Below are 13,400 nucleotides of genomic sequence, written 5' to 3'. Positions count from 1 at the left end.
AGTCATACTGTTGTCTGCATAAAGATGGACATCAATTACGCTGAATACAGTGGCTGAGCTTTTATCATGGAATCAAGTTATTTGTTACCAGATTTACCAGATCTATTTTTATTTTTTTTATTCTACATTTCATACACCTAAGTATGAGCTGTTATCTAGCTATTAGGCCCGTCTAAACAGGATTTAACTTTCACAACCTTCTAGCTTGAATGTTGGCATTACATCATTATTGTTTCTTAAATGTACCAGTGATTTAGTACCTGTTATGGGGATAAAATATTCTGGGCAAAATTCGGATTTTTGTTTAATTTTAGTTTACCTGTTTATTTTTATTCTTATAATTTGGATTCCCTGACTCAAGTTCTGTGTTAAAATATAAAGTTGTCCCGTTCTGTGGGTTCCAATAGGGTGCACAAGCTGTGTGATTCTATCATGCCTCTAAGTTTATATCACCTGAAACCAGACCAAGTTTGTTTGTGTTTAGGCAGTTAGATGCATCTTGACATTGTATTTCCATTTCCCTCAGCTAGTGAACCATCCAGGTAGATCATTGCTCCTCCCATTGTTGGAGATGGGCAACAGTGGTTTATGGGTGAGGTTGAATCAGTGTTGGTAGCTCTGCAGTATTGATTAAAATATATACATTTCCAGGGACACTTCCCCTGTAATATGCTGTACTGTTGATTCACAAAACAATTGTGAAGGGATTTTGAACATTTTAATAGGTTTTCCTGAAGCTGAAAATTGGACTGGCCAGCAATTGTTTGATTAAAGTACCAGCTTGGTTAAACCCAGTGAAAATAATAAATTATTGGTTTCTCCTCTCTGTAGGTCCAAATCTGCCCATTCACACTAATCCTGTCCTGCTAAAAATCTTATTGTAATTTACATACAACCATACCAATAGAACAAATGTCTGGTTTCCTGAAAATTCCAGACTGACACAGACAGCTCAATCCCTGTTCTCCTGGCTGTCTCCTTCTGTGTGTCTGTGTCTCTCTGTGTGTCTGTGTCTCTCTGTGTGTCTGTGTCTCTCTGTGTGTCTGTGTCTCTCTGTGTGCCTGTGTGTCTCTGTGTGTGCCTGTGTGTCTCTGTGTGTGCCTGTGTGTCTCTGTGTGTGCCTGTGTCTCTCTGTGTGTGCCTGTGTCTCTCTGTGTGTGCCTGTGTCTCTCTGTGTGTGCCTGTGTCTCTCTGTGTGTGCCTGTGTCTCTCTGTGTGTGCCTGTGTCTCTCTGTGTGTGCCTGTGTCTCTCTGTGTGTGCCTGTGTCTCTCTGTGTGTGCCTGTGTCTCTCTGTGTGTGCCTGCGTCTCTCTGTGTGTGCCTGTGTGTGCCTGTGTCTCTCTGTGTGTGCCTGTGTGTGCCTGTGTCTCTCTGTGTGTGCGCCTGTGTCTCTCTGTGTGTGCGCCTGTGTCTCTCTGTGTGTGCGCCTGTGTCTCTCTGTGTGTGCGCCTGTGTCTCTCTGTGTGTGCGCCTGTGTCTCTCTGTGTGTGCGCCTGTGTCTCTCTGTGTGTGCGCCTGTGTCTCTCTGTGTGTGCCTGTGTCTCTCTGTGTGTGCCTGTGTCTCTCTGTGTGTGCCTGTGTCTCTCTGTGTGTGCCTGTGTCTCTCTGTGTGTGCCTGTGTCTCTCTGTGTGTGCCTGTGTCTCTCTGTGTGTGCCTGTGTCTCTCTGTGTGTGCCTGTGTCTCTCTGTGTGTGCCTGTGTCTCTCTGTGTGTGCCTGTGTCTCTCTGTGTGTGCCTGTGTCTCTCTGTGTGTGCCTGTGTCTCTCTGTGTGTGCCTGTGTCTCTCTGTGTGTGCCTGTGTCTCTCTGTGTGTGCCTGTGTCTCTCTGTGTGTGCCTGTGTCTCTCTGTGTGTGCCTGTGTCTCTCTGTGTGTGCCTGTGTCTCTCTGTGTGTGCCTGTGTCTCTCTGTGTGTGCCTGTGTCTCTCTGTGTGTGCCTGTGCCTCTCTGTGTCTGTGCCTCTCTGTGTCTGTGCCTGTGTGTGCCTCTCTGTGTCTGTGCCTGTGTGCCTCTCTGTGTCTGTGCCTGTGTGTGCCTCTCTGTGTCTGTGCCTGTGTCTCTCTCTGTGTCTGTGCCTGTGCCTCTCTGTGTCTGTGCCTGTGTGTGCCTCTCTGTGCCTGTGTGTGCCTCTCTGTGTCTGTGCCTGTGTCTCTCTCTGTGTCTGTGCCTGTGTCTCTCTCTGTGTCTGTGCCTGTGTCTCTCTCTGTGTCTGTGCCTGTGTCTCTCTCTGTGTCTGTGCCTGTGTCTCTCTCTGTGTCTGTGCCTGTGTCTCTCTCTGTGTCTGTGCCTGTGTCTCTCTCTGTGTGTCTCTCTCTGTGTGTCTCTCTCTGTGTGTCTCTCTCTGTGTGCCTGTGTGTCTGTGTCTCCTACGTATCACAACACTGGACGATCCCAGACGGTGTTCAGCAACCATTGACCATTCAAAGGGCTAATTGATAACTACTGTGTGCCTAGCTATTATTACAAAAAAGCAGTGTCAGTACCTAAAGACTTGTTGGTAGATTATATACTAGTTAGAATGGTTTGGTTGTCTGGTCAAAGGCTTCATAAACTATATGTTGTCAAATACTCTCATTAAAGCAGAAATCATTTGTGAGATTACAATGGATTAGCCATTGTCATTGTTTGCAGTCTGCTTCCCAAACATGTTGTAGTTACTATGGGAAATTTGGTACTGTCTGGTTGTCAAACTATTTGGTGAAAAGCGCAGTGTTTTGGACTTTTAGCGTAGATGGCTAACCTCTCCTCCACTTCCATAATGTTTGGATAGGGCCTCCCTCTCAACCACTCTACTGAATCTGTCATGTGATGGTTTAGTGAACTTGGGGAATGGAAGCAGCAGATTAGTGTGTTTGTGTGTGTGTGTGCCGATTCTCACATTTCATTTGCCTAATCTGGTCAAATCAAGACTTTTGTTTAACGTGATCACACATGAAATTGTCCTTTAAACGTTATAATTGGTGCACCGCAAACTTAAGGTCTCGGTGGAGTTATCGTTGTGTAGCATAGGCTTTGGTGTCAAAACCGATGACCACAGCAAAAATAATGATACCACTTTTGGAAGCTAATTGCTTTCTGTGATTTTACAATTTGCTTTTAATTTGGTAAATGAACAGGGAGGACATTAATTAATGCTTAATGCTTTAGTATACCTAATCCTGTTTATTCACACAAAACTAATGAAACAAAACCCAGGTGAGTAGGCTAACCTTTTCTAATCCAACATTTATCCTACATTTAATGCTAAATAACATGGAACAGCCTTACACTGGTAGTGTTCACAGCCCCTCTTCCATTCCTTTATGAAGGGCTCAGTTCCCAACCACACTACAAAGTCTCCTTGCTCTGCCTCTGATAATATCATAATATCCATATTAGTCCTCCTCTCTTAATGTGTTACAGTAGGATGCAGTTATTTCCGATTGTAGTGGTTGTCTGTAACCATTCAGCTTTTCATTTCTTTGCTTAATCTCTGTATAACTGCTCTTTCAAGTCATGGCACTCTTTTTGCCTGATGCTCTCTGAGCCATGACTACCAACATTTCCTGCTTGGTGTGTGTGTGTGTGTGTGTGTGTGTGTGTGTGTGTGTGTGTGTGTGTGTGTGTGTGTGTGTGTGTGTGTGTGTGTGTGTGTGTGTGTGTGTGTGTGTGTGTGTGTGTGTGTGTGTGTGTGTGTGTGTGTGTGTGTGTGTGTGTGTGTGTGTGTGTGTGTGTGTGTGTGTGTGTGTGTGTGTGTGTGTGTGTGTGTGTGTCCACCCTCAGAATAGCCATAACGAGTTGTTCTCCCATGCGATGCCTCTCCTCCCTCTGCCTCTCTCAGCTGCCAAAACCCTTCAGATCTTTAACATTGAGATGAAGAGTAAGATGAAGGCCCACACCATGACGGATGACGTCACCTTCTGGAAGTGGATCTCCCTCAACACCGTGGCACTTGTGACCGACAACGCCGTCTACCATTGGAGCATGGAGGGGGACTCCCAGCCAATCAAAGTGTTTGACCGTCACTCCAGCCTGGCTGGCTGTCAGATCATCAACTATCGTACTGACGCCAAACAGAAGTGGCTGCTGCTTATTGGCATCTCCGCGCAGGTTAGTGTCTTACGCGCACGCGTGCGTAGACTGGGGAGATGGACGTGGATGCAGTATATAGACATTAGGGCGGGTTACTTAACATGTAGGAGCTCTGTATGAAGGTGAAGTGTTGAATCTTGCTCATCCCAGTATCTGTGGTGTTGCATATTTAGGTCAACAGTTAAATCCACAAAACATTACATCAATATTGGGATTAAAAGATTATCAAGGTTCTTAACATGAAGACAGAAAGGGCACAAAAAGGCTATTCTCCTACAGTCAGGCAGGCCGTAACAGCTAAGACTGAGCAGTACTTAGCCAGCTGCCATGCTCTGACCATAGGCTGGGTGTGGAGGCCTATTCCGACCTCCCTCTTTATCCCAGGCTGTCTGGGTGTGATGCTCGGGGCTGGGTTTTCCAGAGCTGCTTCATGTAACAGTGTAATGAGGCCTTCCTGTGTTAGCACCTCTTGCTTGCCTACAACTGTATCTACATTTTTGGCATTGAAGATATCCCATGCTCCCTGACATCAATCAATGTGTTTATGAAGTCCTTTTTACATCAGCAGTTGACCCAGTGCTTTAACAACAATTTCTATGAATGGGTTTTGTTGCAGAGTCCTGTTGTATTACTGAAATGGCTACAGTAATGAGAGAAGTATTAAAGGAGAATATTTTTTTTTTACCCTGGTAGTATTCTGTGGGCCAAGAAAATCTCATCACTTTCCACTCTGTTGAACCTGTTGAACAACCATTACTAACTTTTGCCTCTGATAGCTGAACATCAGTGGCAATAATCAGGGCATGTGTGCATAATTGTTTTTGTTTTTATGACCAAAGTAACCTCCTAAATAATCTACAGTGTTTTTGTGATTTAGGGATGTGCATTATGTATGCTCACACCCCCTAACCCCCTAGACTTTTAGCTAGCTGTGGCTAAAACTAGACACCATGTGTAGCTTCCTGTTTAAATCAGTGGTCAGCGCAGTGAGTTGACCCTGCACCCCGAGGCCAGTCTGCTGTGGAAGAAGGTGCATCCTTCTGGTACTGAGCAGTGTTGTCCTGGCAACTGGCAGAAGCCTACCCCACCACACAGGGTCTACCACTACTGTCACATGACTGAATGTGCCCAATCACAACTGGCCGTTGTTTACACCTTTAAACTCCACTTTAGCATTGTATAGCCCTTGCTCTGTAGGGAACGTGTGTTAACAAGCTGTTCTTGTGGTCTCAGCAAAACCGTGTGGTGGGAGCCATGCAGCTGTACTCTGTGGACAGGAAGGTGTCCCAGCCCATTGAGGGCCATGCCGCAGGCTTCGCCCAGTTCAAGATGGAAGGCAACACAGAGGAGTCCACACTCTTCTGCTTTGCTGTGAGAGGACAGGCTGGTGGAAAGGTAGGCCTGGGCAAGGGACTGGCAGGTCAAATTTGGTTGGTGCACGTACACAACATTTGTAATTTCAATGTTCACTTGATGAAACTCAGCTGGAAGATCTGGTGAAAGCAACGTAATTATAAGTAGATTACCTCTAACTGTTTCATGTCAAGTTGTGTTGATGTCCTTGGTGCTGGTTTTTGCCTGCTGCTAGTTACCGTGAAGGTTGCTGTAAATAACGTGCATGCCGTTGCTGTCATGATCCTGTCTTTCTGTTGCAGTTGCACATCATTGAGGTGGGCACCCCACCAACAGGGAACCAGCCTTTTCCAAAGAAAGCAGTGGATGTGTTCTTCCCTCCGGAGGCCCAGAATGACTTCCCTGTGGCCATGCAGGTAACTGGGGACTGTTATCGGTTGCCTCTCTAGGGAGTCATGCCTGGCTGTACTCCCTTGGTCTGGTTACATATTCACCGTCATAGTGTGCTGAAGGGGACAATGTGAGCCTGTACAGTACGTTTCGGGTCCACGCGATAATGAGACAAATGGTGTTTGTGTTAGGCAAGGGAGGCCTGCTAGTTAGCGGTGTACTGTGCTGATAACAGCTGTTCGCTAAGGACACTTTGACCTTGTGGCTTTGACTGTATGTTGTGGTGGGGGTGACAACTTGAGAATTTTTTTGTTTGTTTTCAAGGCTTTACAAATACTAAACCCCTACAATGTCATGGTTTTGTACGGATTTACATTCAACTCCTTTCTCTCTCAGATAAGCTCCAAGCAGGATGTGGTCTTTCTCATCACCAAATATGGCTACATCCACTTGTATGACCTGGAGACTGGCACCTGCATCTACATGAACCGGATCAGCGGGGAGACCATCTTTGTTACAGCCCCACATGAAGCCACTGCCGGCATCATCGGAGTCAACAGAAAAGGACAGGTATATTTACCAACTAGCATCTTTCCGTTTTCCTTTATACCATCCTCATTTATCCCCTGTGGTCTGGGGAAGAACAAAGGTCACGGAATATAAATATGGCCGTTATGTATTTATTTTTTTATCCAACCAGGACATTTTCATCTAAAGTAAGTTTGTCGACATTGTGATAGTGAACCTTTTTCCTAAATAGTTACCTACCAGTCATAGTGTCTGTAAGCCTTTGTATTAAGACAACCTGTTCTTACTTGTTGGAGGCCCGTCCAAGTCCACTGGAGTTATTAGAATGGTTCATTTTTATGGTTCGTATGAAGTGTCTTCACTAGAACTGAACCAAATATAAACAGGCTGTGGCAGAAGCTGTATGTTTGGAAAGTAGCAACGTGAACCCCGCGGGGTCGAACCCCCTCCTGGGCAGAACCCCACGGGGTCGAACCCCCACCTGGGCGGAACCCCGTCAGGGCAGAAGGACGACTGACACGTGCGGTCTAATGGCTGTTTAGGGAAATCCACCTGTTCTTTTCTCAAGGCTGCTTGGTGTTGAAGTGCTCCACTGTCAGCCCGCCGGCGTTCCTGCTGGTTACTGATCAGGGGGCTCCACGCCATGATTTCCTCAGCAGAACCCAACACCCTGGTCCCCCTCCCCACCATGTGCCACCCTGTCGAGCGCTGTCATCAGAGGGAAGAGTTCAGTCCAAGCCCTCTGTTATAAATAATCTAAGGTGTTTGGTGTCACAGGTGAACGAAGGAGAGACAGAGAGCGTGCACCCCAGAACGCACACCCTTCACTATAAATGCCTTGTAGCTGTATAACCGGATCCATCTGGCTGATGAATGATGTCCCAGCGTTGCCTCACAGACCATGCATTATTGAGTGGATGAGGGAAAGCTGATCACTCTGGCAGACCTGCTGTGCTGGACTACAGAGCACACAGACGTATGCTGGCTGGGGCTTCTATTCCTCTGATTCTCATCTCTAGTCCGCGGGACCCAGAGTCCCGCTGGTTGTCATTCTAGCCCTCTAATCACACTTTGACCTGGGACACCAGGTGAATGCCATTAACTACCAGGTAGAGCAGAGAACCTGGCAGTTCTCCGGGTTGCTTGGCCTTGGCAATGCTGTACAAGGACAATGAGCCCTTGTCTAGCTGACCTGGGCCACAGTAGGTCAATGGTGAAGCAACGACAGGGGAGACATTCAGACCAGAGCCTCTGCACCCGTCACAAACTTTGGACGGGTGACTGGCTTTCCTTGACTGTGGACGATATAGCTGAGTTAACTGGAGTTGGACGGTAACTGCATGTTGTTCTTTTGTGGTGTGGTTGCTCATTACTTGGAATTTATAGATTTAGTCTGGAATAACTTAAGCCCCTAATACTTTGGTAATGGGGTCCCTACAGTGCTTCTTTCTCCATCATTGTGTGGGCAGTCAACACAGGCTCATGCTGACCTTCAGAGTGAGGAATCCCTGCACAGAGCCACGGCGCTGCCTTGCAGCCGTTACAGAATGAAGGTGTGGAGAACAATGAGGCCGGGAGACCTCTGTCACTCGCCATGGAGTGGGAGGCACTGCCTGGTGCCCTCAATACCACTGACTGGCCGGGAGGAGAATCTCTGTCAGCCAGTTGCAACCTGGCTTGACACTCCGCATCGCAGGGCCCTGTGACGTCAGCCAGTTGCAGACCAGCTTGACACTCCGCATCGCAGGGCCCTGTGACGTCAGGCAGTTGCAGACCAGCTTGACACTCTGCATCGCAGGGCCCTGTGACGTCAGCCAGTTGCAGACCAGCTTGACACTCCGCATCGCAGGGCCCTGTGACGTCAGCCAGTTGCAGACCAGCTTGACACTCTGCATCGCAGGGCCCTGTGACGTCAGCCAGTTGCAGACCAGCTTGACACTCCGCATCGCAGGGCCCTGTGACGTCAGGCAGTTGCAGCCTGGCTCGCAGCCGCGCGCGGGAGACACCCGATACGAGCGCTCATCTGTCAGTGATGGAAGCCGAGCCCGGCTGTACTTGGAGGTGCTTCTCCCGCAGCCACATCCATCGTCACTGTCATTAACCGACATCCACCTTAAACATGTTCTGTGGGTATCTGGATGTTACTATGCGTTTGCCATAAATATTGTTTGTGTATTATCTCAAAAGGGGGCCACACTGTAGTGACATGATGACCCCACCCCCCCGTCGTCACAATCATTTGTTGATTGTTGTACTTGATGATGTCAGAGTGCTGTCACTCTGGTTTGGGTAACGGCTCATCCCCTGCCTTTAGCCACTGCTGACGTCTGTTCGTCACCTTTCTGAATCACACTCCGGTGGATAGAGAGCGTGTCCATAGAGCTGGCTGTCGTTCCCTCTGTGTGCCCTCCATTAGCCCAGTCAGATGGCATTAGGGGGGTAAGTGGAGGGGAGTCGACAGCTGTGAAAGCGCTGGACTCCTCTAGTCACTCTGGTCCTTGAGACAGAGCTGTACCTCACTAATTAGTGCTTACGCAGATTAAGCACATTCACTCCTCCAATTAAAATGTAGTCTGTTGAGCATAACCAACCATTACTGCACAGAAATGGATTAGATGCCGGCTAGTCATTACTTTGCCTGTTTATATTTTACAACACCATCAATTTTAATGTTCATCTCAGTTGTAGCCTGCTCTCAAATGGTTTGTGCTTCGATATCTGCAAGGGACCAGTTAAAACGTTTGCATTTACTACTGAAAGTAATGAGGCTTTGCTAACTGACTGATGTATTTTTTGTTGTGTTGCTAAATCTCTCTGGGTATGACTAAAGTGCCAATGTAATAATGGTGAACATGCTGGCCTGTTGCTGTATTTGTGTTGCAACCGTCAATGGTGCAATATGCAGTTCATCATGGACTCATTGATGCTGATGGCTTTTGACAGGCGATGAACCGGCAGTTGGTTGGCAAATATAGAAGCCGAGCAGAATCTACTTCAGGGTGGACCATTCAGGGGTCTTGGTTTAGACTAGCCTCTCCTTTGATTGGTTGCTTGTCATTTGACACTTTTTTTTTTTTAATACAATTATTTTACACAATGTATCTAACTGGTGCTTAATTGGATTGGTGAAGTACAAACGAACAGTTAGTTTAGCCCCGTCTTCTGCATCAGAGAGAAGACACCCAACACTCCACACATGGCTAAGTCCTTTGTTTACTTGGGATGTTGTGGATGATATCGTCTTACAATCTGAATCCGAGCTTTAGCTTTGGACTGCCATTCACCATCCTATCCATCAGTAAGTTGATCTGGGCCAGACACTGGCATTTCAGCATGTCCTTCAGTGGTGACCGTTCATAAGCACAGACAGGTGTCATTGTGGGTGAATGTAGTTCTACTGTTAGCAGTAAACATCAGTAGAGAGGTAAACACTAGTGAAATGTCCACCTCACATACTAAAGCTTTAAGCACTGACACTTAAATGTTTTTGTTGCCCGATGACCACCCCTAACACATTTTCTTTCTTGGGGAAAAACTAAGCCTTCCAAAACAAGGTATCCGCTGGGGAACCTGAGTTGATGTGTGTGTGTTTACGGTGTGTCAATCCAGGTTCTGTCAGTGTGTGTGGAGGAGGAGAACATCATCCCCTACATCACCAACGTGCTCCAGAACCCAGACCTGGCACTGCGCATGGCGGTCCGGAACAACCTGGCCGGGGCCGAGGAGCTGTTCGCGCGGAAGTTCAACAACCTGTTTGCTGGGGGAAATTACTCTGAGGCTGCCAAGGTGGCGGCCAACGCCCCAAAGGTAACTGGTACACCCCCCGGACCTGGGTTGGTTTTCATTGGACAGTAACTCTACATTGGGGTACATCTACCTTGTGCTTTATGATAAGTGTTATAACTGCTGAGGCGTTTCCTGTTCTCTCTGGTCTTCGAAGGTCAGTAGTATGAACGTTAATAACGGGTTGGGGCTCAAAACCTCAGTATAAGTCTGCAAATGCAAAACTGCTGTTTCTGTTCTGACGAGTCGTCCCCAGCATCTGGATGTTACCATGTACAATATTTTGTCAGTAACAACCTCTCCCGGCCACATACAGTAGCGTCCCACTGTAGCCGTCTCTCAGGCCCTTTCACAAGCCATTCTATGCCGTCTCCTAATGGATACATGCCTCAGCGGTTAAGGTTAGAAGACTTTGAACATTGAAACGCAACATGAAGTGCCCTCTGAGAGATGTATCCGGTAGGTGGTAGTATCGAGGCCTGGGATTGGACTGGCCCAGGAGATGGCTGCAGAGGGATGCCTCTTGGCGTCATTGTTTTGTATGTGTCCAAGCTTCTGCTCACTCCTCCACCCTTATTGTGCTGTCATCTTTCCAGGGAATCCTGCGTACTCCAGACACCATCCGTAAGTTCCAGAGTGTGCCGGCCCAGCCAGGCCAGACCTCGCCCCTGCTACAGTACTTCGGCATCCTACTGGACCAAGGCCAGCTCAACAAGTTTGAGTCTCTGGAGCTGTGCAGGCCTGTCCTACAGCAGGGACGCAAGCAGCTGCTGGAGAAATGGCTTAAAGAGGACAAGGTGGGGTGTGGTGTGTGTTATCGAAGTGAGAACATATTGTCCTGTCCTCAAACATAAAATAGGATTCCTTTAGGCTTGGGGTTAAGGTTAGAATTAGTTACGTTTAGGCCTTAAGGGTTAAGTTTTCGGGGTAGGGTTTTGTTTAGTCATGAAAGTAGATTTATTAGGGTACGGTTTAGAATACGTTTCGGGTATGGGGATAGAACTAAGGGACAATGTTGTTTTAATGTACAACATTTCTGATCCCAACTTTGATAGCAATTCTGTGAATAGATATGTATCTGACCTCCCATCAGAAGTGGTCTTTCCTGTGTCCCTCCCTTTTGTTCTGTTTGTTTCCTTCTAAGATGTGATGCAATCTGTTTATGCTGCACATGCCTAGCATTCTTCCCCCTAGAAACAATGCCCTGAGAGATCACTGGCTCTTAGGTCAGTCTCACTGTTTCCCCCATCGCTGAATGTGAATTTAAGAAAAAGAAACCGATTGAAATCCTCCATTCCAACCATTTGTCCTGTGTTTCTCACAGCTGGAGTGTTCAGAGGAGCTGGGGGACCTGGTGAAGTCAGTGGATCCCACACTGGCCCTGTCCGTCTACCTGAGGGCCAATGTTCCCAACAAGGTCATCCAGTGCTTTGCAGAGACCGGACAGTTCCCCAAGATAGTCCTGTATGCCAAGAAGGTACATTGTTGCTCTGACATTCTTTAAGATGACCTCAATGCTAAGCAGGGCCTTTGGCTAGCTGTACGCCTGTTTCTGGTTGTAGCTGTTGTCTTAGCCCTCTTGTTGTCTGTAGGTGGGCTACACACCAGACTGGATCTTCCTGCTGAGGAACGTGATGAGGATCAGTCCAGAACAGGGCCTGCAGTTCTCCCAGATGCTGGTCCAGGATGAGGAGCCTCTGGCTGATATAACACAGGTTGGCAGGAGGCAGGGTGGTGGATGAGGATGATGATGATGGGTGAGCGGGACAAACAGGGAAGGAGGAGAGGTGACGAAGGCTGGGTTGAGGGGGCGGAAAGGCTGGAGATGGAGAGATGTTTTGAGAAAGCATGAGTGGCTGAGGCGCCTATACCAGAGCCTTCTAATGGCGTCTCTGTTGTTGAAACTCTGCTGCCGTTCTCCTTGGCGTTTTGAATAGGACCGTGTGTTTGTGTCTCTGTCTCTGTTCAGATCGTGGACGTGTTCATGGAGTACAACCTGATCCAGCAGTGCACTTCCTTTCTGCTGGATGCCCTGAAGAACAACCGGCCTTCTGAGGGGCCCCTGCAGACACGCCTCCTGGAGATGAACCTCATGCATGCCCCCCAGGTGCCCACCGCCCACACGCCTGCTGTCATGTGACCACTTCACCAGCAGGCTGCTCTCAGAGCCAACCTGGACTTTAAGTGATGTCATTAAATGTTTGACATGTTCTGTAGGTTGCTGATGCCATCCTGGGCAACCAGATGTTCACCAACTACGACCGTGCCCATATAGCCCAGCTGTGTGAGAAGGCCGGCCTGCTGCAGAGGGCTCTGGAACACTACACCGACCTGTACGACATCAAACGGGCCGTGGTGCACACGCACCTGCTCAACCCTGAGGTGTGAACCATAGAACTTCACAGGAACTCTCATATCTCCCGGGTTACAGGCCAGCTAGTGGCGTCTGTCTGTAGTCAGCCCGGACCCCCGCGTAGGGGAACGCGTCTGTCTGTAGTCAGCCCGGACCCCCGCGTAGGGGAACGCGTCTGTCTGTGGTCAGCCCGGACCCCCGCGTAGGGGAACGCGTCTGTCTGTAGTCAGCCCGGACCCCCGCGTAGGGGAACGCGTCTGTCTGTGGTCAGCCCGGACCCCCGCGTAGGGGAACGCGTCTGTCTGTAGTCAGCCCGGACCCCCGCGTAGGGGAACGCGTCTGTCTGTAGTCAGCCCGGACCCCCGCGTAGGGGAACGCGTCTGTCTGTGGTCAGCCCGGACCCCCGCGTAGGGGAACGCGTCTGTCTGTGGTCAGCCCGGACCCCGCGTAGGGGAACGCGTCTGTCTGTGGTCAGCCCGGACCCCGCGTAGGGGAACGCGTCTGTCTGTGGTCAGCCCGGACCCCGCGTAGGGGAACGCGTCTGTCTGTGGTCAGCCCGGACCCCCGCGTAGGGGAACGCGTCTGTCTGTGGTCAGCCCGGACCCCCGCGTAGGGGAACGCGTCTGTCTGTGGTCAGCCCGGACCCCGCGTAGGGGAACGCGTCTGTCTGTGGTCAGCCCGGACCCCGCGTAGGGGAACGCGTCTGTCTGTGGTCAGCCCGGACCCCCGCGTAGGGGAACGCGTCTGTCTGTGGTCAGCCCGGACCCCCGCGTAGGGGAACGCGTCTGTCTGTGGTCAGCCCGGACCCCCGCGTAGGGGAACGCGTCTGTCTGTGGTCAGCCCGGACCCCCGCGTTTTCTATGGAATTCAGCCTTTATTGAAAAGGAGAACTTCTACCTGGCAATGGCAACAGATAGTGTTATC

At 49.1% G+C, this 13,400-nt stretch overlaps 1 protein-coding gene across 4 annotated transcripts in view; it reads left to right on the top strand.

Moving 5' to 3' along the window:
• The window catches only part of cltca (clathrin, heavy chain a (Hc)), a 41,629-nt gene that overhangs the window by 13,435 nt on the left and 14,794 nt on the right, over positions 1 to 13,400 (top strand). For all 4 annotated transcript variants that reach the window (XM_010870711.5, XM_010870709.5, XM_010870710.5 and 1 more), the window contains 10 exons: positions 3,819 to 4,087; positions 5,303 to 5,464; positions 5,725 to 5,838; positions 6,209 to 6,382; positions 9,950 to 10,147; positions 10,720 to 10,920; positions 11,448 to 11,600; positions 11,716 to 11,838; positions 12,093 to 12,230; positions 12,341 to 12,505. In XM_010870711.5, coding sequence (XP_010869013.3) covers positions 3,819 to 4,087; positions 5,303 to 5,464; positions 5,725 to 5,838; positions 6,209 to 6,382; positions 9,950 to 10,147; positions 10,720 to 10,920; positions 11,448 to 11,600; positions 11,716 to 11,838; positions 12,093 to 12,230; positions 12,341 to 12,505 — 1,697 coding nt within the window. The remainder of the gene's footprint in view (positions 1 to 3,818; positions 4,088 to 5,302; positions 5,465 to 5,724; positions 5,839 to 6,208; positions 6,383 to 9,949; positions 10,148 to 10,719; positions 10,921 to 11,447; positions 11,601 to 11,715; positions 11,839 to 12,092; positions 12,231 to 12,340; positions 12,506 to 13,400) is intronic.

Source organism: Esox lucius, chromosome 7 (assembly GCF_011004845.1).
Source record: "Esox lucius isolate fEsoLuc1 chromosome 7, fEsoLuc1.pri, whole genome shotgun sequence".
Lineage (NCBI taxonomy): Eukaryota > Metazoa > Chordata > Actinopteri > Esociformes > Esocidae > Esox > Esox lucius.
The sequence above is the reverse complement of the archived record's forward strand: the minus strand, read 5'-3'. Positions and strand labels throughout refer to the sequence as shown.